This window comes from Vicugna pacos, chromosome 16 (genome assembly GCF_048564905.1).
Source record: "Vicugna pacos chromosome 16, VicPac4, whole genome shotgun sequence".
NCBI lineage: Eukaryota > Metazoa > Chordata > Mammalia > Artiodactyla > Camelidae > Vicugna > Vicugna pacos.
The window spans coordinates 5,800,307-5,826,034 of record NC_133002.1 but is presented as its reverse complement, the minus strand read 5'-3'; the positions used below and the strand labels follow the sequence as shown (position 1 = coordinate 5,826,034).

Genomic DNA, 25,728 nt, shown 5'->3' with positions numbered 1-25,728 from the left:
TTTTGCACCCTCCTGGGATACTGAACATTTGGTTTGTGGAATGGAAACCACCAGGAGTGGTTCCTTTTGCCTCATTCTGCCTTCTTTCCAAAAGTGGGAGAGGGAACAGGAAAGGTTTTTAGTCCCTGTGTTATTTAAATGTCTTAAAACATTGAGGCATCATCTGTTACTTCTTACTCAGAATCCCTTGACCCCTTTTAATGGTCTCTGATGATTTCTTCTGCATGTTTAAAGTATAGCCTTGATTTGTAAAGAAATACATTAGGAATTTTGAATCTGAATGAGGGTTTGGGCTTCTCCTCGGCTGCTACTTGTTCTGGGATCTCTTTACCATGCTGTTTCGGGTAAATGCATCTTGTTAATCCAGCTGTGTTTACTTTTTTATTCCCTTTCCCATTTCAAAGTTCTCTCCACCTCAGTTCTTTCTAACATGGATTTGTATATTCCTTGTCACATTAACCGTTAGGATCAGTTGTGTGGCCGGGACCCTACTCTTACTGACGAGCTGCTGAATATCCTCACAGAGCTAACTCAACTCAGTAAGACCACCAACGCTAAAGTGGCGCTTCGAGCACGCCAGGTAAGGACATATGTGGGCTGTCTTGAGGGAAGAATGGTTTTCATAGATTGGGCAGCCCTAGACACAGTGGGCTGTCTCTCCATCACCTTACGAAGGTCACGCAATTTTCTAGTTACGTCTCATTGCCCTCAGAACAGATGTTCTCACGTGGCATATGTTTTTTAAAGAGAAAAGATTAGCATCGAGTTTCTTTAAAATAGGAACCCTCTCCCCATTATAAAATCCTGTTATCATTCCCTACCCTTCCTAGTAAACCAGGGTCATGTGGAGGAAAGGAAACTAAGAGAAGGCAATAGACTTAATATTTCTTATTTCCCAAAGGGAGCTTAGAAGCAGGTGAAAACTTTTAAGTGTATAGGGAAAAAAATCAAGCGTGGAAAGCAAAAAGATAATGAATCTGAGGCGCTAGCCATCAGAACCACCCCAGAGCAGTCCAGTTAGTTTCACCCCATAGTCTTCATTTCCATTCCAAAAGGTTTCAGCAGGGAAGCCAGGAGTCGGCACTCCCTTTGTGTTCCAGCGCATGGGCATTGACGAGGAAGCTGCATTTGAAGCTGTTCAGTGACCTTCTGCTTTGTATCCATGTCACTGAATTACTCAAAGTTATTGAACCTCTCAGTGACCTGCTGAGGGTATTCAGGTCCTACCGTGTCCCTGTTTGTTTGTGACACTGCTCTCGCTGTCCCTGCCCCTCAGATGCATTGGTGTTCCATCCTGATGCCTTCTCCTTGGTGCTGAGTACCTGGGGGCTGTCAGAGCAGCTTTTGCTAGTCTTTCTGCTTCGGAGTTGCAGAAGCCTAGCTCTGCTGCATCCACCTTCCCACAGCTGCTCCCTGCCAGACCTGATTCCCAATTAACAGCTAGTCATGCAGTCCCCAGGACTAGCAGCTTCGCAATGGTAAATCGCATGCACTGATGGAACTTGATTGAAGCTGTTTTCTCTCCCTCCTCACCCCCCTGTTCCCCCATGGGAAATTGCTCACAACGCAGATCATGGTGAGAGTCAACTGAGATGCAGTATTTGGTGGCGCTGGCTTCATGTTACAGGACCTAGAAGTTGTTTCACTTGGTCTCTGTTTTATCTTTGATGCCAGCACTTACAGATTTATATTTATTGCTTTTGTATCAGAGCTGCCTAATAGGAGCCTAGAATAATCACTCCCTCAGGAACTTATGCCTCTTATTTTGCTCTCACTCTAGGTTCTTATTGCCTCCCATTTGCCATCATATGAGCTTCGCCATAACCAAGTAGAGTCTATCTTCCTATCAGCTATTGACATGTACGGACATCAGTTTTGCATTGAGAACCTGCAGGTATACATTATAGCCCTTTTCTACCACTCTGCACTCTTGTCCCCTTTCTTCCCAAGCATAGTGTAATTAAGTAACCCATCAATCAATTTTGACTTTCTGTGTAATGACATTTTATACCTTGACTTTTTCAAATGGTTTCTACTAATATATATACATATTTTTTTCATAAAAATGCTGTTGGAATTGTGGCTTAGTAAAAATCAAGTAGGCCTGCCTTGATAGATGTGTCCTGTTGAAGTCTTTACTTCTTGTGCTTTTATCTAGAAAGCATTCTAGCACAGAGATACGTGGCAGCACTGGTTGATTTCTGATATTTGAGTCAGATGTGTCAATAGGTAGCTGTTAGTCTTCTGCAGACAAAGCTACATAACAATCATTTAATTTTATACTAATACTTACTATTAAGCTTTATACAAAGCCAGTTTTATGAAAGAATATTGGCTGATTGTAATACTAATTCAAAGAACCTTGACCATTATTTGTTAAACAACATTATTTTGTCAAGGATGGCTTTCTGTTTTTCTACTTGGAGATAAGGACATTATTCTGTCTAGCCAAGGGAAGCTTCAGGTGTTCTATCAGATTTCCTTCTGGGGAACCTAGAGACAGGAGAGGGATGTTTTTGCTTATTTGGTTTATGGTCGAAACAGTTTCAACTGGGGTTCAGATTTATGGTTTGCCATGGTGGAGTATTGATATAATATTTTAAAAGTTGAGTACAGATATATGTCAGAAAGGATAATAATAATCTCCATAAACACTTAGCATACTATTAAGTGCACTGTTAATGAATTATTCTAAGAGTTTTCCATATATTAACTCTTCTAATGCTCACAACAGCCCCATGAGGATTGGTATTATTATTTTCCCCATTTTGTAGCTGAAGAAGCTGAGGCAGAGAAGGTAAGTTCATGCATCACATCCATAGACGAAATTCTGAAGTTTCACTGAATGCTTTCAAATGCTAAACATTGTGCGTTGGAATGGTTCTCTTTTGGATGAAATGGTTTAAGCTTATCTTTGTACCTTCCAGAAACTCATCTTGTCTGAAACATCCATTTTCGATGTCCTACCAAACTTCTTCTATCACAGCAACCAGGTGGTGAGGATGGCAGCTCTGGAGGTAGGCCTTCGTGGTAACGTGACGTGACCTTTTTCTTGGTTCTGGCTGACTCCTTCTGTCCTCTGGGCTATTGTTAACCAGTCCTTTTTCTTTGGCCTTAACATTGCTTCTTGAGAGTAGAGTCTTTTCCATAGTGCTTAACTATGGTCTTGCTTTACTCAAGTGTGTCAACTGAACTAATCTCCAGTTTCTGGTCTCCAGTCCCAGGAAAGTAACTGCCAGCATTTTTCAATAGCCTCTATTTTCCAGATATTTGAATTCTTCCATTTCATAATCATTAGCATTCCCTGTGAGAAAATATGTGGCTGGTCAGGACAATACTATTTTGGATTTGGGTGAAATAAAATGGATTTTAGTTATACTCTGAATTGTCAAGCAGTTCTTATGAACTATTTCAGCCTGAGAAAGAAAGTAATAGCATTTAATGAACTGCGTTTTAAATGCTTTATTTTCTCATTTAATCTTACAATTACTTCACAAAGTAGAAGAAAGTAATGAGACTCTGGGAGGTTAAGTGACTTATCCAAATTCATGTGGATAATAAGTGGAGGGGTTTGCATTTGAACCCAGGTCAGTGTGACTCAAAGACTTCTCTTTTTCCACTATAGCTCCCTACCTCATTAAGCTCAAAAACCGCAGGCCCCAAATATGGCTGCAAAGTTGCCAAGCAGATGTTTCTTGAAGATGAGGAGAAGGAGTGTTGATGACTTTATGTGATATGACATCACTAGTCTTCTGCAGGCTCTTCTGTATTACTTTTTATGTGTATTCTGTGGGTAGAGTGTGATGTATCGCACTCAGTAGATACCAAAATTTGAAAATGTCTAAGGGTTCTACAGTGCTTTCGTGCCATTTGGTGTGAAGTGTCCTTACGTACCTCACATGCTGATAGAATCCCACGTTGCGTTTTATGCGCATGACAAACTGGCTGTGAAGTGCGTGAGGTTGGACTGAAGGTTTTTCCTGAGATGCACCCTGTTGCTTTTCTTTGACTCTTGAGTCAAATTAGTGTATTTGAGATGTTATATATCAAATTATGCCTTCCTAATTTTGCCTCAGGTTTGTGGGATATAAACAGTCTAAAATTGATTTGTTGCAGTGGGAAAACAAAACAAAGATATCAGATCTAAGAGAGTTAGACTGTACTTTAGTTGTTTCTGTCTTTTGTCTTCACTGGTCAGGTGGCCCAGAATCAGCACTTCTCATTTTTCGCACTGTTTGCTGTAATCTTCTGCTGAAATGATCATGCTTAATGAGTTAATAGTCATGGTTCTGTTTGCTCTCTTTTGTTAACAATCAAAAACTTAGTTTAGGTTGGTGTAAAGGGTTTATATTTATAGCACACCTAGAGGTGTCCAGCAGAGGCAGACTAATTTTGTTTCCATTTATAGTCATGGTTATAGTTTTAAGACTCTAGCTTTATTAATTAAAGCAAGGTATGTATGTATAGGGCCTTGGGACTTCTGTCACCACAGACTGCCTTCTTCTGCATCAGATACCTCTTTTCAAGACTTCTTCCTGGGCTAATCATTTCTTAGTTTCTGTTTTTAAAATGTGTTTACTGAGGATTACTTTTTAACCAGGTGTATGTTCGAAGGGCTTATATTGCCTATGAACTTAACAGTGTACAACACCGCCAGCTTAAGGACAACACCTGCGTGGTGGAATTCCAGTTCATGCTGCCCACATCCCACCCAAACAGGTGAGTCTGAGCTGGTACGTGCACCTGAGCCAACCAGAACTCTGTCGGGAGAGTTAAGGGCGGAGTAATGTGTACGGCTATTCTATGTGGGGTCTTTTTTAGCTATAAATATAGAGCAGAAATTGAACACATTTAAAACATGGGAGAAGAACCTCTTGGTGTCCACTTCTTTTATTATTTTTTTCGATCTGGAGAGATAAAGTATGGTCTAATTAAGATAGAAGTTTAGGATTATGCCATTCATTTTTGTTTGTATTCTGTCACTTGAAGAAACAGTTCTTTTTTTTTAAAGTTAGGAAGAATTTAGTAGAATTTTACTTACTGTAACTTTGCCACAAAATCACTTTTTAACAGTTTAAGTCAACAGAATGTAAAAATATTTTAAATATTTTGGGTGGAATGCTTTCCTTTTCTGTATGTTTGCTCTGGGTTAAGGTTACACCTGAGCCAATTTCATTATCTCGCTAAAAACAAACGTGAATTTAGCAGTTTAAACCCAGTTTTTAAAAATCACACTTTAGGAAGCAAACTTAGATTTAAGTAAATTGCTTAATTAAGCCATGCTAATTCCATTAATTTTCCCTCCCTAAGCCCTTTAAAAAATAAAATGTACATATATAAATTTGTTTCCAATTCCAACAATAATACCAGAGGATAGCTTTGAAGATGAAAATACTCTATCTTGTAATCTCATTTATTTTTAAAGTATTCCAAGGCAGTGAAAACCTAGGAATTTCACCCACACATATGTTCATCCCCTCCTGTATTTTTATTCTTTTTAGTAACACCACAGGAAATATAAATAACCACAGCCAATCTTAGGCTGCCCCCCTCCATTTCTTCTTTATGGCCTCTGGTTCTTCACTTTGTATTACAAAGCACCGTGTCTTTGGGGATCCTTAGTTATAGACAACAGAAATGGTTTTGTTCTGAATTGCCACTTCACCCAAAGCAATAGAAACTCTTCCTAGAGACAAAGAAGTCTGTGCTGAGACTTTCAGCCACTGGATGCCACTGTTGATCCAGCAGAGGTCAGCAGATGAGCAGTGGCATCTTCAGAAAAAAGTACTTCTCTTCTTTGTCTCAGAAGATCCCTTCACTTCTCTACCTCGAAAATATCTTACGGCTGGCAGAGAAAAGCATATATCCTTGATTTAGCAAGCATCTCTCGGTACATTTTTTGCCTCCATGGATTTCAGAATCTCATTTTCTAGAAACGAATGGTTGTCCTTCAGCGAGCGGCGCGGTACTCATGGCCCACATGGGCTCGGCACTCGGGCTTCTTTCTTTCCCTGCATTCCTTGAATAATTGTAGAGAACCGCATGCTGGACTTAATGCTCTTTGTGATTCTCAGGACAGTCTCCTTTTCGCCCTGCTTCCTACTGCCCCTTCCCGTTGGGCAGTGATTTGTAGTCAGGCTGCAGAGCTGCTTCTGATTTCCTTCCCTCCTCATCGCTCCGCTTGTCTTTCTGAATCGCTCTCCCTGTCCTACTTTTTTATTTGAGGCTGTGTGTCCAGCTTGGTGAGGGAAAGTAGATTGGAAAATGAGAGAAATGCTTGTTAACTGTTTGTTAAGAAATCTTACTCACCTTTCCGTCTCAAGGTATCTCAGTGACTCCTGAATCTCAGTTACTCTTGATATGATTTCAAAACTTATATACTTGTCCCTCCCAACATCTGAGGTTTATACTTCCCTCTGGGTGATGACCAGATTTGAACAGAACTGTAATCCTATATATAGTCTTTCTGAAGTCTTCTTTGCTTGTATGTATACAGAATTATAAACTGCCAGATTATTATCATTTTCATTGGTGTAGATATAAAGGTGAAGACAGAGCAAATAAAGGAGGAAAGATAAAATAATCTTTGTGAAAACCAGGAAAAAAAAGTTAAGATTGCTTTAATGCTTTTTTCGATCTGAGGTTCTTTTGTTAGCTTAGGGATATAAAATGTATTATCAGATTTAATTACAGAATGCCATATTTAATTTTAGAGCATAGTTTATTTGGATATTACAGATTTGCTACTTGAATTTAGTTTCATAAGATTTTTTTTGTTTTTGTTTTTTCATTTGTAACAAAAAAAATGTTTTTTACAATTAGAAGTTAACCTTATTCTGACACCAACTAGTGTACTGCAATTCAGTTCTGACACCACCTAGAGTTAGATCAGATGCCATGAATTAAGGGTTCAGTTCTCTCCATAAAACTGCCCCTGCTTCAGATGGTTCCATAAGTAGGGTGCCCAGTTCGCCCGTAATTCTGACCAGCTGTCTGCGAATTTGGGGGTTCCTGTGACCTCTTCAGGTTCAATAATTCACTAGAATAACTTACAGAACTCAGGAAAGCATTATACTTACAATCACAGTTTTATTATAAAAGATACAGATCAGGATCAGGTCCAGGCAAATGAAGAGATACATAAAGTTTGGTCTGGGTGCATCCCGAACACAGAGGTTTCCTGTTCTTTCCCTGTGGAATCAGGGTACCTCATTCTCCCAGCATATCAATGTGTTTGCCAACCAAGAAGTTCCATTGAGCTTCAGTGTGCAGAGTTTTTGTCAGGGTTTCATTACTATGGTGTGGTTGATTGAATTATAGGCCACATGATTAATCCAGCTCCTCTCCCCTCCCCAGAGGTCCAGGGGACCCTCTGATCACATGGTCAGTCTTTCTAGTGAGTAGCTTCTGTCCTGAGTTCTATCCATCTCTTAGCATAAACTCAGGTATGGTCCACAGGGCTCATGAATAATGAACTCACTTCTATTACTTGAGAAATTCCAAAATTTTAGAGTCTCTCCCAGACACCAGGAATAAAGGCCAAATTCTTTACTATGTAATAGGTCTACAACCCTTACAAGAGAATTCTAGGGTCTCTTAGTTTTAGCTACTTATGAGCCAAGTTCCAGCTTTTTTTCTGACTCTAGTACTTTTAATTTTTTTTCTATTATTGCTTTGAACAAACAGGTGATAAGGTGATTATTGTTTCTAATTCTACCACAATAAGTTACAGGAGACTACCTACCATTGTTCATTCCACTCTGTCCTATAAGGTTGGAGACACAATTATATCCACAAACCTCTAGATTAATGATTCTCAGAATTATCTGCCAAGTATTTAAAAATACAAACAAACATATTGTATTCCTGACTCCGAGGATTCTGATTCATTTTGAACCAGTGTCTAGGGGACTATTTTTTGAACAAGCTCCTCTGATAATTCTGTTGAACACCTGCAATTGAGAATCACTTCTACTGGGGGAGGATATAGCTCAAGCACTAAAAGTGTGTGCTTAGCATGCACGAGGTCCCGGGTTCAATCCCCAGTACCTCCTCTAAGAGTAAGTAAATAAATAAGCCTAATTACCCCCCCCTCAAAAAAAAAAGAGAATCACCACTCCTGGATCAGGACTGCCCACTAGAAATCTAATGCAAGCCACATATGTAATTTTAAATTTTCTACTGGCCATGTTTAAAAAGGTAATAAGAAACAGATAAAATTACCTTTAGCAGCATTTTATTTAACCCATTGTATCCAGAATAGCATTTTAATATGTAATAAAAAGTTACTAATGAGATATTTTCCATACTTCATACCAAGTCTTTGAAATTTAGAGTATATTCTATACTTACAGAATGTCTCAATACAGACCAGCCATCTTTCCAGTGTTTCCTAGCCACATAGACAGCTCAACTGTAGACCAGGAATTAATTAGGACAATCACACTGAGTCCTCTTTGTTTTATGTTAATAGTAATGCCCTAAGGAGAGAATTTTTTTTTCCTACAAACTCTTATGTTCTCATGTTGCTTATTCTTAGTAGTTACAGGAATTATCCACTTCTGATACTGTGTATATACTGTATTTATTCAATGAGAACAGAGAACAGGCATATGAATATGCATATTTTACTTATTCAATGCAAAACAGAATTTTATAATATTTTCTCAATATTATATTTGGGGTTAACAAACCAAAAATTCTTGGGGGAGAAAACACATGTACTCTAATCGCAGTTTTTTGAATTTTCTTTCTTGGTACTTGGTCTTCCCATTCCTAGCCAGACATTCATTTGAAGTAGACTGAACCTGTCCAGTAAGTCCTTAGGAGTATCTCTAAGTGGCATTGTGAAAGCAAGACTATGATCTCTTGTTGTGCAGGGGGTCAGCTGGTGGAATTCTATTCCTGCAGTTTGTTTTTGACTAGTGATTTAGCCCCCGCGGGTTGGGATGAAACATGGCTCACTGTCTGCAAACTGACAACAGCAGAGTATTTCTTCAGGAAATGCCTTAGATGCTGTTTGAATGCAAGACCGTGTCCCATTTGCACATGTTTTGATTTTTAGAGAAGCAGGCAAAACACAAGCAGCTGCCATTGCAAATAAGTGGAGCAGCCTCTGAGGAGGGAGAAGACACCTGATTTTAACACCCTTGGGCAGTTAGCCTGTGGCCAACATGTTTGGAGCCTTTTTGTTTAAATTCATTGTGGGACTTTGTATTGCATTTTTTAATACCTAAAATTTTTTTAAATTTTATTCTGGAAAGGACATTTAAAATGAGGTCTACTCCTTTAATAATACTTCAAGTGTACAATATAGTATTGTTGACTTTAGGTACAATATTGTACAACAGATCTCTAGCACTTACTCATCTTGCTGGACTGAAACTTTCGTTTGACATTCAGTATAATTTGACTATCTTTTTTCCTAATTGTCCTCTCAATATATATTTTTAAAAAGCAGCAGATAACTAAACAGTTTATTTCTAATCTCTGTGACTTTCTGCGTCATCCCTCTTGCTAGGTAGGCTTCAGCCAAGGTGTGTGTTCATCTTCTTGATCTTCTACCGAAGACTTCCAGATTTTTTCTGGGAACTGTAGTTGCAGCTTATTTGGCATCCCCAGGTCTTACTCACCACAGGATTCAATATTAGAGCTTCACTAAGGGAAGCTCCTGGTCTAGGTATACCCTTTTCTTCTTAAACTCCCTTCACTTAAACAGCAACTGCAGAGATTTTCGTGACTTAAGCCTAGTAGGAAACTTGTGTATATGGGACACCTACCTATACAAGAAATGCGTGTATGTGTTTTTCCTTCTTTATCTTCTCAGCATTTAAGGACTATTTCCTGCTGTATGTGAATTTTTTTTTTTGAGGGGAGGGGATTTTTGCTATCATTTTTCAAAGGTGACTTGTAGCCAGTTAGCAATTGTTCTTCGAGGAGAAATGGGTGAGTTTCTCCAGTCATTTTCTTGGTGCAGGAGTAGTCAGGACAGCTGGACTGCACTAAGAGAATATTTTGTTATTATCTAGACTTTTAGGACTTAAATGCTTTTGTCTAAAATTCCATCAGGCCAGCTCTTTAGTGAGTTCAACCAGTATTTTACATGGATTAATCCTGGAGCTCAGACTGTTACCATTCAGCATTCCTTTTTCTCTATCTTTTCCCAATGAGGCTCAGGGGACAGAGCCCGAGACGTGTCTTTTTTCTCGCTCTGAAACCCTAGTTTATCACTCACTGGTGCTGGTGATGGAAAAGCTTGTTACACAAAAGCATCGTCCTGCATGTATTTTTGACGATTCATCGAATTTGACATTCACGATTTTACTTAGCTTTGGCCATATTAAGTAACTCTGAATAATCTGGAAACTAATAAATTCTTTAGTCAGCCTGTGTATTTGATCTTCCAAAATATAGCTATATTTATACAAACATATGTGAAGTAAGTTACCTCATAAACTCTGTAGCTATGCACATGGCTATATGCATATTATGCCATTCTGGGAATATGAAACTTAAAACTACAAATGATTTTCATAAGTAATACACATTAGTGAACATAGTTCATTTTTTGAAACTTTTAATCTGTGATTCAAATAAGAAGCATCAAAATTGAAGCAGGAGATGGAAGTCTACTTTTGTTGTATGTTTCTGTACATGTATAATGGGTGAGGACCTATTGGTGTTTATTTCCACCTATTTCTTAGATGGAAATCCATGCTTTAGTTAATTTGAGTTGCACTGCACTTTCTCTGCTCTTTGCTCCTTGTGAATTCGACCTTCTATGTTATAATGTTTTAATTCAAGTACTTTCTTTTTCTCCTGTCTCACATCCAGAAGAGGTCGGCTGTGTTTTCCTCTGATAGCACATGTTTTGGTGTTGACTGAATTCAGGCTGTTGGCATCTTCAGTGTTCAGCTGTCGGTGGGTGGCCTCAGGATCTTTTTATGAAGGAGGTTGTGAGGAAGTTTAGCAATCAGAAGCCTTCCATTGTGACTCATCGGCAGCCTACTGCCATTCTTGAGAATTCTAATCATCTCTGACACCCAGAGATGAGACCCTTTGGCTCATACTGAGACACTCAAGTCATCCAACGTGTAGCATTTTTTAGCAGTGGGAGCCCTTGGTTGTAGTTAGCAGGCCAGAATGAGCTATAAATAAATAAAATCCTACAGTGCTTGCTTCCTTCATTCAGGGTAGTCTGCTGATAAGATGCAAGCATCTGGCAAAAGAGAAGATTCTCAGCAGGTTTAAGTGCTTACCAAAGTGCTTTCCTGTATCCATGGCTCTGCTCCTGGTCTCTGCTCTGTTATTTTGGCACTCTGGACTTGTAAGATTGGAGAGTCGAGTATAAAACTCAATATATCATTAGGGGAGCCCAAGGTCCCTTCTTGTCAAGGAAGACTAGCTGATTCCAGGGGGAAGGAAAAGCAGAATCCAGGGCACCTGTAAATCCCTGTAGTTTTGCACTGTGGGTTTGTAGCTAATTATACAGCAGGCAGTAGTAATACGCTGTAGCTCTGTTGGCATATTTGTTTCAGAAAGAGCAAAATCTTCCAGCAGAGCAAAGAAGGGGCTTTGAAGGGGCTGCAAATGAATGAAGCAATGATCACTTTATTGTAAACGAAAGCTCTGCAGTGGAATCAGGGCATCTGAACGGCCAGGAGGTGGTGGGGAAGATGCCAATAGAAATACACGGTTCAGATGTTTTTTAGCTCTCGATTTGGATTCTCCTGCAGAAACAGTCACACAAGGAGACCACCGCTGGTCACAGCCAGTCAAATTGCTCTTTCTCCTATGGTACTGCTGTTAGTGACTGCTAGTAGGTTATTCAGCCGACCTCTTCTGATTCTGCTTTGCTGCCTGATTTCAAAAGATTTGCCCTATCCTGGCTCTCAGTCACAGCTTGATGTAACCACTGCTTGTTTGCATGCATCCCCATCATTTTCATATAGGTTCTTTTTTTTTCCCCCTTCAAGTTAGAAGGCAGAAGAATCAGGAGAATTTTTATATAATAAAAGATTTATGTAGGGCCAGCTAGAATCAAGCAAAATGAAATTCAGATGGAAGGGATGGTAAAAGGCCCAGAGAACTTGTGCCTGCCAGAGAAGTCAGTGTTCCTTAAATAAAGAGGGTTCAGCCAGCAGGCAGCAACTCTGACTTTGCATTCATATTGAAGCAGGCTCTCTAGCCATTCTAGGCAGGCAGATCAATAAAATCAGAGGTGACTTAATGCTGAGGACCTCAGAATTCAAAGGCTTTCTCTTGTCCTTCTTTAAATTTAGTCTATATTGATGTGGACTGCTACCCTCGGGAACAGATGAGAAAATACCAGGTCTAGATTCTGGTTTTTGACACCCTATTGAGCGATATCCTTGGAAAGCATCCCCTTTGGTTTATCAGTTATCACGTCTGTAAAATGGAGCTAATCTCCTAAAAGGAAAATGATTCCAATATTTTTCAAAACATTGTAAGTGAAGATTCATCATGCGTGCTTTGAAGAGCCTAAACAACAAATGTTTCATAAGGGAATTTGTACCCCTTTTATGTATTTGAAAATGCAGTTGATTGCCTTATCAGAGATTGAGCAATTGGGCTATTTTTGCATGATGAGTATGCAGTGAAATATGGTAGATTTTGTTTTATTTTTAGCCATATAAATGGAATATTTGACTCATATACAGTCTCTACCTTGGTTGTTTATTTTTGTGCAGACCATGGATCTAGCTTTCTAGTGTATCACAATACTGTGCAGTATGTCACATTGGTCATTTTCTTAAATTGATCAAATAGCCCCTGTATAGAGTAACAAAATATATAAATGATCATTATAGACATGGCTAAGTATTTACCTGGTAGTAGAGAGTTTAACCTTCCTTCCCTGGTCATCTCCCTGACAGCCCCACAGATTCTTATTCTATCAAAGAAGATAAGCTGCCTCTAAACTTACCTCTTATGTGATTGATTTGAGGCCAGTCCTTTAAAACTGGAGATGTTGGGAGTTTTTCTTCTCACCCCATGCTGTGTAGATGGTGCATGATTCCTATAGCAAAGCAGCAGGGGGCTCCCGGTGAGAGCTTGAGGATTGCTGATGGAGAAGGGCTGGCTTTTTGTTGGTGGTGTTCTTTTCAATTCAGGCCCCTTTCTACTGAAAACTTGGCCCTCATCCTGTGAAGACTCCCTAAGGGATTAGAGTGTAGCCACAGAAGCAGTGAGACCATTTTATTAGTGTGAGAAATTGGTTAACAGTGGAGAGAGATTACACTGATTTCTAAATTCCAGAAACCTGGATGGATGGAACCTGAGATTGCTCTGCTTGTAGGGTTCTTCTCTCTGAACTGAGGTTCATGGATTGGAGACTGTGCAGGTGGCCCTTTTCTTTAGAATCCTTTGTATCTTAAAAGGGACACTTTCCTATATTCTCATTAGCATTTACTCTTAGTTTTCTGCTTCTGCTCTAGCACCTGTGCCTACTTTTTGTTGGTTGATGAGGGCCAAGTGCATTGTAACTAAGAATCTCTTGTAAAATGAAACCCATCCCCCTGAATGAGAGGCTCGAAGAATCTACACGGCAAAGGCGCAGGCTTTTGCTCTCTGAGGTTGCTCTTGCTGCCTTATGAATTGGCTCTGTGATACAGGTTTGATGCAGAGAGCATTGCTACTCACAAATCACACGAGGTGTACAGTTTGTGTGCAGTGATATGTCACAGCTCTTTATTTATATGGCCAGCTCAGTCTATTCTGCTCCTTTCGCTGCCGTGGAAAGTGCATCATTTCCCTCCCTCTCTCCTCCTTCCCACATGTCATCAGCACCACCCACTATGTTCTGCCCATTAAGTCCTCTGTGTGCCAGAAAACCCCAATTAAATGCTGATAAAAGAATGTTAGAAGGTTAAGATATCAACCAATCAACCCCCTTACAGGACTCCTAAATTGTGGGTAGTAAGTATAACTTTTCCCTCTTAACATTGAAAATAAGGAGTTTTATTCACTTTTTTTTTTCCACTTGAGGACATGACTGACATCAGATTAAGGGGGAAAAAAAGCATTGGTGCCAAAGACCAAAGAGAATGCATTAAACTCACTTTGCAGTTTCCATTCTTATCTTAGTCTTTCACGATTTTGCAGCGTTCTTTATTAGGAAATTCTAGGGCTAGCCAAATCTAGTAAGGTTTTATTTATGGAAGGCCTAGAGTTTTTAAGCTTAAACAGCAATTTAAAAAAGTCATTATTACCCTAAACGCATTTAATTTAAAAATTATTAATTAACTTTTAACAATTTATACCGCTCTAATCATAGAATCATTAGTCATTACATTCCTGCTTGATTTTCAGTTCCTTTAAGCTCCTATAGTATGCCACCCCCTGACCTCCACCCCCACCCAGCCAGGTCTTCCGGAGAAAGACCAGGGTTAAAGAGAATTAGAAAAGGTAGCTGGGAACCCAGATTCCTGACTTCTTTTTTTAGAGGAGAGTTTGTAGGTGCATTGTACATCCCAGAAGAACAGTTAGGGTGGAAGGGGCTGTGGAATCAACTTCCGAACTTCCTTATTGCATTTTTAGTAAAATAGGAATGAGTAAGAAGATTCTCCAAGAGTCTTGTCAAGAATTGTATTTCATATCGAAGCTTGAGATAATATACCATATCATATAGCTTAAATTAATTTTCACAAGCCTGTGTTTTATTCTTACTCTGCATTATTTTTTTGTAATAGAGCTATAAAAAATTTCATGGTAAATATATTTCGACCCTTTCCGTCAACAGCTGCTGTGGTGGGGTAGGTCAGGAGGCATGCCTCTTTGGAGGCATCCCGGGGGTTGAAGGGTAATGAGCACTTAATTATGTCTGCTGAATGCCAGAGCGGCCAAACTGGAGCTCCTCCCCACTGGTCTGTATCTGCTCTGACAGTTCTTTTATTATGGCTTTCACTAACCTGTCAGTAACTAACTGTGGTTGTTTAATTACAGAGGGAACATCCCCACGCTAAACAGGTACCGTATATTTAGTTTTCTTTCCCCCTCCCAATTAAAACCACCTTTTTTTTGTAACTTGGAATAGTGAAATTAGGGGGAAAAATAACACTACAAACTAACATAATATCTTCTGTTAGGGAGTCCTGAGCTCCCCTTTGGACATACTAAATTATTCTTTCTGTTTAGAAAACATGTCTTCAGCTTTTCTTCAGCCGTTCAAAAAGCAATACTTGAAAAGTCTCAGTATGGGAAAGCTCCCACCTAGCTATACATGATAGAGGAATCTGCCTGATGTTCAGCTTTGCTGTAAACATCTTCTTTTGCTAAGTTGTCGGTCTAGTTTGGGGCTTTCAGAGGAGAAAACCTTACGATTACTCCTATGCTGGCAAACTGTTCGTAAATTTTTCAATTTTTACTTTCTCTGATTCGCTTCTCCTTCCAGAGAAATGCAAATGCAGGAATAGCTGATCTCATGTTTTATCAGTTTGTTGGCTATTTTCTCTAAAGTGTTAAAGTGTGATGATGATTTGAAAGTCAAGTTTTATTTCAGACCTATAATAAGATTAACATTTGAAAAGTATATCCAAAGTTTTGTTGTGTTGCATGTAGCCTTGTGAAGATGCTTCCAGACCACTGTAACACAAGCAATATTGCAGTGCTTCCTTCTGCTCCTCAGCCAAGCAAGGCAACACAGTGCAAGTTTGAGAGGATAGCAGTACTGATTGGAATCCACAAAATGCTAAAGCCGCAGCAAGTTGGTGGCGAGCTCTTTGTAGATGATCAAATTATATACTGAAATATTTACGGACATATGTTTATTTTGTCCCTCTCCCTTTAAATAATAAGTAATCAAAACTGATCATGGTTTTTAGCATCCAGTTTGCATGGGGAGAGGAAAGGGAGTGCTTTTGTCCGGTCCTCTTGTCTGCTCTTGGACAGTGGGCTTTCTTCATTCCTGCCTGCATTGAGCCGTCCTGGCCCCAGAGCAGGTTCGTGGGGGAAACTGAAATGCGGATACGTCCCATGGGGCTCTTTGAGTGAAAAAGATTCTTAACCCCATGTTTCCCACCAACGTAGCCTGTCAGCTTACTCAGAGGCAGTTCCCTTTAAGGGTTATCTCAATTATCTTTCCTGTCTAATGCCAGGCAGGTAGAAAAGATACAATGCCTCACAAACTTGCTCCTTGGCTCAGTCCTTTTGGTGATCCTAGAAAAGAGGGTGGTAGCATATCTGAGTCTGAACAACTCTGAATCCAGTTTCTAGCGAGCACCGTGTGTAAGGCTTGCTTGATGTGTGTTTCGTTTGTTTGTTTCATTCATGGTATCAATGGTTTCCTCTCCCACTCTACCTTTCTAGTCCCTGGTACTGTCAAAAGATGGGGTACCTTTTTTATAGTCGTCATTTGCCAAAGGAATTAAAAACCTGGAGTGTCAGTCTCTATAGTCTGTGTGAGCAGCACTCCCATTCTATTAAAAAAATTCTATTGCCTTTTATAATTACAGTTTGCAATAGAGTACAGTGTGTACCCAGATCACTAGCCCACTTTGCAAGCTCCCTTCCCCCTGCAATACTGCAGGTGGTGCACTTGGAGGAGATTTCTGAGCAGCTCCCCAGAGTTCAGGTGCCATTGCCTTGCTCCAAACTTGCTTCAGATCAGTATGCCAGTAACGTGTCAGGCAAGTCCTGGAGGCATCCTGTGGCTTGGTCCTTCCTAACAGGCTGTCCTGATGACTCGGCCTTCATAAACACTTTACAGTACTATTTATTCAGTATGTGCTGCTGAGGTGCATCAAGGAATATCCGGATTCATTACGTTTTTAGATGGAAAAAAATCAATTCAATTCTCTTTGAGCATCTCCATTTACACCTATTTGTCATGCTTACACATACTTTGAGACCCATGCTCTGCCCTTTTGTATCTTGCTGAGATTAATTAAAGGCTTTCAGCGAAGATATACTTTGGTATAGAAGTGTTTAAATAGAAAAAAAAGGAAAATTTGCAAAACTGTCTCTCTTTCAAAAAAGGAAGGAGCTATATAATCCTTTTAACTGCTCTCCCCATCAGCCCACTAAAGGAAAAAAGTAAACACCTCAGTGAAGTTCCTTTTATAGACTGACTTGTTTCTCTATGATGAACCATGCTTTTTTTAATGATTTACTAGACCATTCCAAATGACTTTACTGGTTGTTGTACATGCATCTATCTGTGAATACTTAGTCTGTTACAATTCCTAGAGAAAAATGCCGTAAGTGTTGCCTCATTGCGACTCACTTGGCTTGCTTACTTCCTTTTAAAAGAGGGAATGTTTTAGGGAAGGGGAAGGTGCAGGATGGTTTTTAACCCCTAAGTGCCATTCCTTCATTCGACATGTCATGATGTCGTTGTGTTAAAACCACCATGATGTTCCTGACAGTTCTTAGATTTTTATTTGGAGAAATTTGGGGAGTGGTAAAAAATACTGTGTGTCGGGGCTGGGGCAGGAATTCAAATGCAAGGGTTAATGTGAATCTAGCAAGACAACTTAACTATAGTGGGTTAAAAATACCAGATCTGCTCTGCAACCTGACCCTACCTCAGTTTCCTCCTCGCTCCTTTTCCCTATTGTTATTCTCCGAGTCCTTGCTCCTACCCTCCTTGTCTAATGCACTTGATTGAATTACCATTTAGAATGTCCTTCTCCTCCAACCTCAACCACTATGGCATGACTCATGTAGCTAGTGTCAGCGACGTGCTGCTGGACAACTCATTCACTCCACCGTGTCAGCGGATGGGCGGAATGGTCTCTTTTCGGACTTTTGAAGATTTTGTCAGGTAAGGCATCGTGGAACTGTGTCTATCCGAGGGGAGCCTTGGGCATCTCAGGTTTCTGTCAAATGAATAAAGGACCCCAGATTAGCCACGAGCCAGCTAACGAGACATAGCCCTTGCCGTATTCGCCCTCGGAGGGGTATATGTCCTTCCCTTTCCACCTCTCGTGCAGACTCTGCAAGCCTCTACTTGTTATATGAGCCTGGTCAGAAAAAAAGAAACGAACAAAAACTATCGTTTCCTCAGTAGCTAACAGAAGAAGCTATCTGCTCTGTGATGAGTGAAATGTCAGGAGAACTTAAAACACAACACGAGACTGAGCCCCACCAGAGACGATACATCTTTTGATTAAATGCATTCAGCATCTATCTCTTGATGTATACTGATGCGTTACCCTGGGGGGAGGGGTAATTACATTGGTCTGTCACTGCTCTAGTCCCAGGCTCTTTCTGTTACTTTAAGACCAATGATGACAGCAATGCTCATACCTTACATATGAAAAAAAAAAGAGAGAGAAAAGAAAAGAAAAAGCTTTAGATCATTCTTTTTTAAAAAGAAAAAAAATATGGTTTATTACAGTTTAAACAATCCATCCTCCTAATTTCTGCCACTTGGTGAAATTTTGCATGTCACCTCTAGCCACTGGTAATTCTATTTAGTTGACTATTGAGCACAGGGTAGGATAGATTATTTATTCTTTCAGACAGGGCCGACAGGAACAGCGTACGTTTCCTGCCACTTAGGTTTTCTGCCACTTGGGTTTTCATGGTGTTTCTCTGGTATTTTTCAGGATCTTTGACGAAGTGATGGGCTGCTTCTGTGATTCCCCACCCCAAAGCCCCACGTTCCCTGAGGCAGGTCACACATCTCTTTACGACGAAGACAAGGTATGGTGTCCCCTTTGGGGGTATATTTGCTCCTTCAGGTACAGGACTTGTCTACTCGCTTTATGACTTAGGAACATTATGAGGAAGAATTCATCTTTTCCACTCTAATTTATATTATTTAATTTTATATGCCTCATCAAAGTAGTTTTGGAAACAGGTGGAATATAAATGCTAACCTAAAAATAAAAACAACTGTATTAATCTTGGAATCCATAGTGCGGAATGAGTTTGGCTACATCCATGGCAGCTGCCCTGGGTCTCTGAGCTTTGGTTGCTTTAATTCTTACTCAATAATGGCTTGTATATTTGCAGAGTGATTCTATGGTAGTCTTTAGGGAATGGTGGGCTTCAGAGAGCAGAAAAAATAGAAACTGTGTTGAAAAATTTGTCCTTTTATAAAATCCCTTCTTTTCATTTCTTAGTAAACAAATTGCCCTATTTCTTCCCTACCAGGTTATTTTCCCATGGTTTCATACTTCCTTTGTTTGGCAAATTGTTATGAAGTATGTTCAGATGGCTTCTTTCACTCATTTGTCTTTACATTCTGTGGAGAGATGTGGCAAGTGGTTTTGTTCCCATTTTATTGGTGGAAAAGCTGAGACTCAGTGGATCTTCAGGTTCATATCAAGTCAAGATTTGGGGCCACCTCTCATTAATACCTTTGCTGCCTTATCTTTTAAAAGTTAGATGTTTTTATTTAATCTTCATTGTGGGTGTTGGGCAGTGGTTTCAATTTGCTCATTCCTACCAGTGGGCCATTCAAAATGTCCTGTGGGGCATATTTCTTTTTCAGGTTTTCTACTGAATATTGTAACTTCTCTCTGCCTTGTATTAGCCAGCCTCCTAATTTCTTTGTTCTTGGGTTGTAGGTCCCCCGGGATGAACCGATACACATTCTGAATGTGGCTATCAAGACTGACTGTGACATTGAGGATGACAGGCTGGCAGCGATGTTCCGAGAATTTACCCAGCAAAATGTAAGTTCTCAGCTTGGGTGGAAACTGGTGATGGCCCCTTTCCTGCTGGCTGTATGTCATATCCATCCTTCTATCAGTTGCTACTTACAAGGCCTATCACCGATAATGGCTATGTCTTTTACATAGTTCTGCCTGATCGGGTAACATTCCAAAGTGATTTAATGGTATAAAATACATGTCTTTTTCTGTCAAGAAATAATAGACCTCAAACATTTAAAATGTTTTAAGGAAGTGGCGATATGTTCTTAAATCTTTCCCAGAGCTCCAATCTTGACTTGATTTCCGGTCACCTGCTGCATTTCCTTTGGTGACAACTCTGCATGTCTCGGCCCAAACTTCCCTCGGGCCCCTTCAGTGACCTTCCCTGCCAACTTTGAAAATGTCAGTTATACTTGCATCCTCCTTTCAGTTTTATATCACTTGGATATCTTGTGTTGACATCAAAATCCATAGTTTAAACCTAAATTCCCATCATTTTCCTTCACTTCTTCTGACTCCCCCAACCTGCGCAAAAATACCTAAACAAAACCAAAAAAGCCCCCTAGTAACCAAATCCTTTGCCCCCAATCATTCAGAAATCACTGGCTTCTTCCTTTTCTTTGCTGTTCCATGATTCTGCCCCTCTACCCACACTCTGTCTGTGTGTATTTGTATCTGGCCAGTCACCGTGGTCTCTTAGTGTTTTCTTTGCAGTTTCTCTTACTCTTTTCTTTCCTTTCCTTTTTCCTCTCCGCTTCTTTCTTCTCCCTTTCCATTCCCCTCCCTCCCTCTCTGTTTTCCTTCCTTCCTTCCCCCTTCTTTGTGGATTTTTAATTCCCATGACCATCTCTCTAGTTTAGACCTTTCCTCACCTCACACCTGAGGCACTGCAACAGGCTTACCTGTGATCTTCAGTCTTGCTCTCCGGGTACTTTCAGTTCTGCTCACCACCACAAAATTCGATGTCCAAAATGCCCCCTTTCCAAGTTACTCTCCCACTGAGGACTGATTCTCTCTAACCTTCAGGAAACCTCCTCCACTTGGTGTTTAACATCAGCCTGTTCATGAAGGCTAACAATCTAGCCTTTGCTCTTCCATGAAAAGACTTGAGTCTTTGTCTCCTCTACCTTATTTGCTTGATCTCTTCTACTGCACCTTATCTGGAATGTTTTCCTCTTTCTTTCTTCCCTCCTCCTCTCCCTCCTTCCTTCCCTCCCCTCAACCTTTCTTTCTAAACCCTGCTTGTTTTAAGAACTGTCTCAAATTTTCTTTTTTATGAGGACCTCTCTGAGTAGCCCTAACTAAAAATGTATTTTTCTCCTTTGAATTTCTAATTGGTTAGCATATATTTATTAGCAATAATAATACTTTTTATTTATAAAGACCTTCTATTCAATTTTTTTTTATTTGCACCTTACCACAATCTTATGAGGTTAGATTAGTCAGGAATTATTCCAATTATACATGTGGGGAAAAACTCAAGCCCAGAGAGGTTAAGGCCCTTTAATCACTAGCCAGTAGATGACAGAGCAAAAAGTAGAATTTAAGGCTTTGATGCCAGCTCTAGGCGGGCACAGCTTTAGTAAATAGTACATTCCTAGCCCTGAAGATACTTGTAGTCTAGTTGGGGCAACTGGTTAGGCACATTCAAAATGACAATCTGTGGTTCCATGTCGTTGCAATGTATGATAGATGCCAAGGTGCCCCTCCTCAGCTGCCCTTAAGGACAAGACCCATGTGTTTTCTTTGAATAGAAAGCACCTAGCCCATAGTGCTTGTCATAAAAAAAAGAATAATGCATTTTTAAAATTAATTCAGCAGTTAGTGCCATAGGCATTCACATCATATGAGGCTAATGGTAGATACCCAGGAAAAGATCGTAGTTTTGTCTCCACGGTGCTCTCACAGCATGTGAGCTGGCTGTGGGATCGCAGTGAGGAAAGGCACTTCCAGAGAAGTGGAAGTAGGGGTCATGCCTAGGAATTTTCCTTTAGAAGAGAAATTTGCCTTCCTTCTTGCCCTTGACTCGTGCATGACCTCATGAAATTAACCTGAGACCAGTGCCCAAGGTGACCTTATCTGGAAGAGTCCTAGTGTTGTACATGGCTGCTGATGCTGTTGCTTGATGAAATAATCTATGAAAGTTTCTTCCCAGGTTGTGAGACACTAATTGCCCACATTTCATTGTTTTGACCTCAACTTTAGGCTTTTTCTTTACCCTCAGACCTATATGTTATATATCATCCCACATGGATTTAAAGAGGCAGTTTCTCTATTTTCACTACATATAGTTCTAACATTAATTGCTGGTAAGTTACCCTCTTCCTTTACTGGACTTGTAAACTGAGGCACAGAGCAATCCAGCGTCTTTGCCCAGGGCTCTGCAGAAGGGGAACAGTTGACTTTGCCAGACCTGGGGGAGCTACTAACTGAATCAGGTACTGTGCTTACCCAGGAATATTTGGCATTTTCACCTACTTGTTTTGAAATATATATATAAAAAGAAAAGGAAGGAAAAGCAATTTAAAAACAAAGCTGAAGTGATAACTAATTTTATTTTTCACTTCATGATCATGCTCCTAGCAGTTTAGAAAAAGTTTTTTTTTTCTTTTAAAGAACACATTAAACTATCAGATAGGTTGATCCAAATTGTCCAAATAATCTTCTAGTCCCAGCATGTCTTTTTTTCTCTCATAGAAATTAGGATCATATATTTGTAAATGACTTGTGGAGGAGATTGAAGCAGTCAGTGTAAATGGAGTTTCTCCAGGTGCTGACGCCTAATCGCTGGGTAATAGCTGTGGACTTGCTGTGAGACCCGCATTATTACAATGTAATCAGAATCCTGTTGCTCTGCTGTTATTGTCAGCCACTTGTGGAATTTTTAAAGCAATAACAATTTTGATTTTAAATCATGGCATTATTAAAGTTATTTTCTTCCCTTGCCAGAACATAGCTATTGATGCTTGTCTTTGAAGGACTTGGCTGTAGTGGAATTCTTTGTTGGTATCAGAGGAAATGTTTCTGTTCCTCAGCATACTGAGAGACAGAGACCCACCCCCACCCCTCACCTCTTTCTTCCTCCTTCCCCCCCCTTCCTCCTTCCCCCCCTTCCTTTCACCCCTCCTGCCCTCCTTCCATCCTTCCTTCCTTCCTTCCTTTCTTTTCTTATTGTAGTATCAATATTTGATTATTTACATTAATGAGTATGATGCCAGTGCCAATCATTTTAAGATGTAGTTAAACCAAAATTCATTTATATTTGACTGGGTAATTTATTATTAGAAAATTCATTTCTCCAGTTATCTTTTGCTTATGCTGCTAATTAGTTTTGTTACTAAACAATGCCATAGTAGAAATGGAAAAAATAAGAGGAAATGGCCCAGGAATGTGCTTGTTTATAAGGGGAAGAAGCCAATTTTGATTTTAAAAATATATAGTATTAAGAAAGTTAAACAAACAGACTCACAGACATAGTAAACAGTCTTATGGTTACCGGTGGGAAAGGGGGTGGGATGGATAAATTGGGAGTTCGAGATTTGCAAATATTAACTACTATATATAAAAACCAGATTTCTTCTATATATCACAGGGAACTATATTCAATATCTTATAGTAACCTTTAATGAAAACAAATATATGCATGTATATATGACTGAAATATTATGCTATCCACCAGAAATTGACACATTGAAACTGACTATACTTCAATAAATAAATAAAATTTGAAAAATAAAAAGTTAAGAATTGGCTTATAAATATAGCTCTTGGTTAGAGTAAAGAAGGTAATTAAACTATCTGGATGTAGGTTGTGAAAGTCCACATATTTTTTTCAATTTTTTTTTTTCTATTCGTTCATGTATTTTTATCAGGTCATTCAATGGGTGCGATTGCTTCCGTACTTGCTAACATGTAGCCCCTCTTTGTTACGGTCCTTTAAGAGGATGGCTTTTACTCACTTCATTAATCTGTTCCTTTGTCTTTATCTTTTGAGATGAGTGAGCAGTACCAAGTAGAGGAAGTCTGACCCAAAGGCCCAAGACTCATGTAAGGGACTGTCTTGAAGCTGCTGGTCTCTGTTGACCTCTGATATACTGCTTGCCTATGCCAAGTGGAGATACAAATAATCACTAAATTTAAAAGACTGTTAAGCACTGCTTTTAACAATTTTTAAATAGAATCTTTTAAAAAAAATACCATCATATAAAGTAGAGAGGAAATGTTTCAGAACTGAAAAGGTTAAAAGTTGTTAGACTGAAATCTAGGAATGCTATATCAAACAATAGGTGATAGCTGTAGTCTAAATAACAGTTTAGGACTTGAATTTTCTATTTTATGGAAATTTTTTCTTTACTTGATTTTATTTAGCTTCTATATCAGTAGTGATCTTCACATTTAAATATAAGCCCACCAGTTTGATTTTTATAAGCAGAAATTTTGTTAAGGTCTACCTTGGTATGTATCAGTCCTTAGAGAATTTAAGTGACCTCATACAACCCTTTCTTCTCCACAAAATTCTCTTTCAGTTTTGTTCAGATCAATATATAAAACTTATTTTGTGAAACTTAGTCCCAGGAGCCATGTTGAGATTTGTTGTTTGCAAGTTTGAAGGTACTAAGTCAAGATAAAGATATTCAAAAAAGAGTGCTTAGTGCAATCAGAGCCTTCTAGGGACTGAATGGGGTAAAACTGAGGCTGAGTGGAGATCTCATCTATTTTCTGTTTCACATGTTTGTTTGTAGAAAGCTACCCTGGTTGAGCATGGGATTCGGCGCCTCACTTTCCTGGTTGCACAAAAGGTATTGGCATGTGAATTATGTACCTCTTTAATATTTCTTATGCTGCTGCTAGTACTTTAAAAAATGAAAAGTGTTGTTATAATCGTATGCTTACTTGCAGAATTTATGCAGAGAAAAAACTGTTTTGCTATAAATTTAATCAGGAAAAAGCCTTAGTTTAATCACCTTTTACTCAATTGGTTTTTAATTATGTTACTAATTGCCAACTTCTGCTGTTTTTCCTTCCTTTCTGTCTTTCATTTGAAAGGATTTCAGAAAACAGGTCAACTATGAAGTAGATCAGAGATTTCATGTAAGTAAAAAGAGCAATGATGAAAGATTACTTGCTGTTTTATCTGTTAGCCACTGATTAAATATTTAGAGTTATTTAGAAGGGCTGGACTGACGTTTGGTCCCTACTATAATGAATATTCAGTTCTTCTATGGAGTGTTCAAACTAAAGGTTTTTTTTTTTCCTTTTTTACCCTATAATGAATTCTTAATATATCTCTGAGAAATAGTTAAGAATGAGCATATGCATTTATCCAGATGAATAAGGTAGAAGCGGGAGCTAACTAGTAATTTCTCCTGTGCACACGATGAATCAGTAATCAAGGACTGCCAATTATACTTGGGGTCTTGGCTTCTACCAAAGATGGATTCCAGTTCTATTATTGAGAATTCTCAATTCTGAAGAACAGTCATTTATTATTTAAAATGCCTTAATGGAGCCCAAGTTGGTGTTTTTGTCTTACGTTAATTCTAAGAGGAGGAAATAAATAAAAATTAAGTATTAAGTTGCTTGTTCCCCCATTTCATTGAATTAAATGTTAATATTTATGAGATTAAAAATTTTATTGAAAAATTTTAATAAAGAGAATTAAGTAATAGCCTGGCCTCTGAATTGTGGTGCACATGTGTGTGATCATACCCAATATGCTTAGCAGTACGGTCAGAAATCCAGTTTGCATTCAAGATGTCATTCTCTAAAATGACTGATTGGAGTAAAAATATTTCTTTAAAAATTGATCCTAGTGTCAGTGAAGTAGGATTCCAAAGGATATTAAGAAGTCTTAATTTTTCTGATTTTGTTTTGTTTTGGCAATTAAGATGATTGAGTTAGTTTTCAAGCCCTGCTCATTTGCAATAATGAAGATGACATTTGGGATTCTGGAAAGGACTCTGTAAACTCAAGGACCTGTGTGTGATTGCTCTTATTGCCCTTTTGTTTATTAGGTCTCCAGCACTTGACATTTTGTTTTCCCTCTCACAGTTGGTCTAGTCTATAGAGAAACAAGAGAGCCCAGCCTGAAAGCTAAAGAGCTAGG

The 25,728-nt window shown here is 39.2% G+C and overlaps 1 protein-coding gene across 6 annotated transcripts in view; it reads left to right on the top strand.

Annotated features, from left to right (window-relative positions):
• The window catches only part of ACACA (acetyl-CoA carboxylase alpha), a 222,571-nt gene that overhangs the window by 97,482 nt on the left and 99,361 nt on the right, over nt 1-25,728 (top strand). For 5 of the 6 annotated variants that reach the window (XM_072940295.1, XM_072940294.1, XM_072940296.1 and 2 more), the window contains 10 exons: nt 467-580; nt 1,781-1,894; nt 2,928-3,017; nt 4,601-4,719; nt 14,965-14,988; nt 17,639-17,782; nt 18,570-18,666; nt 19,536-19,643; nt 24,365-24,421; nt 24,669-24,713. In XM_072940295.1, the coding sequence (XP_072796396.1) occupies nt 467-580; nt 1,781-1,894; nt 2,928-3,017; nt 4,601-4,719; nt 14,965-14,988; nt 17,639-17,782; nt 18,570-18,666; nt 19,536-19,643; nt 24,365-24,421; nt 24,669-24,713 (912 nt within the window). The remainder of the gene's footprint in view (nt 1-466; nt 581-1,780; nt 1,895-2,927; nt 3,018-4,600; nt 4,720-14,964; nt 14,989-17,638; nt 17,783-18,569; nt 18,667-19,535; nt 19,644-24,364; nt 24,422-24,668; nt 24,714-25,728) is intronic. The other variant, XM_072940297.1, reaches the window with a different exon arrangement.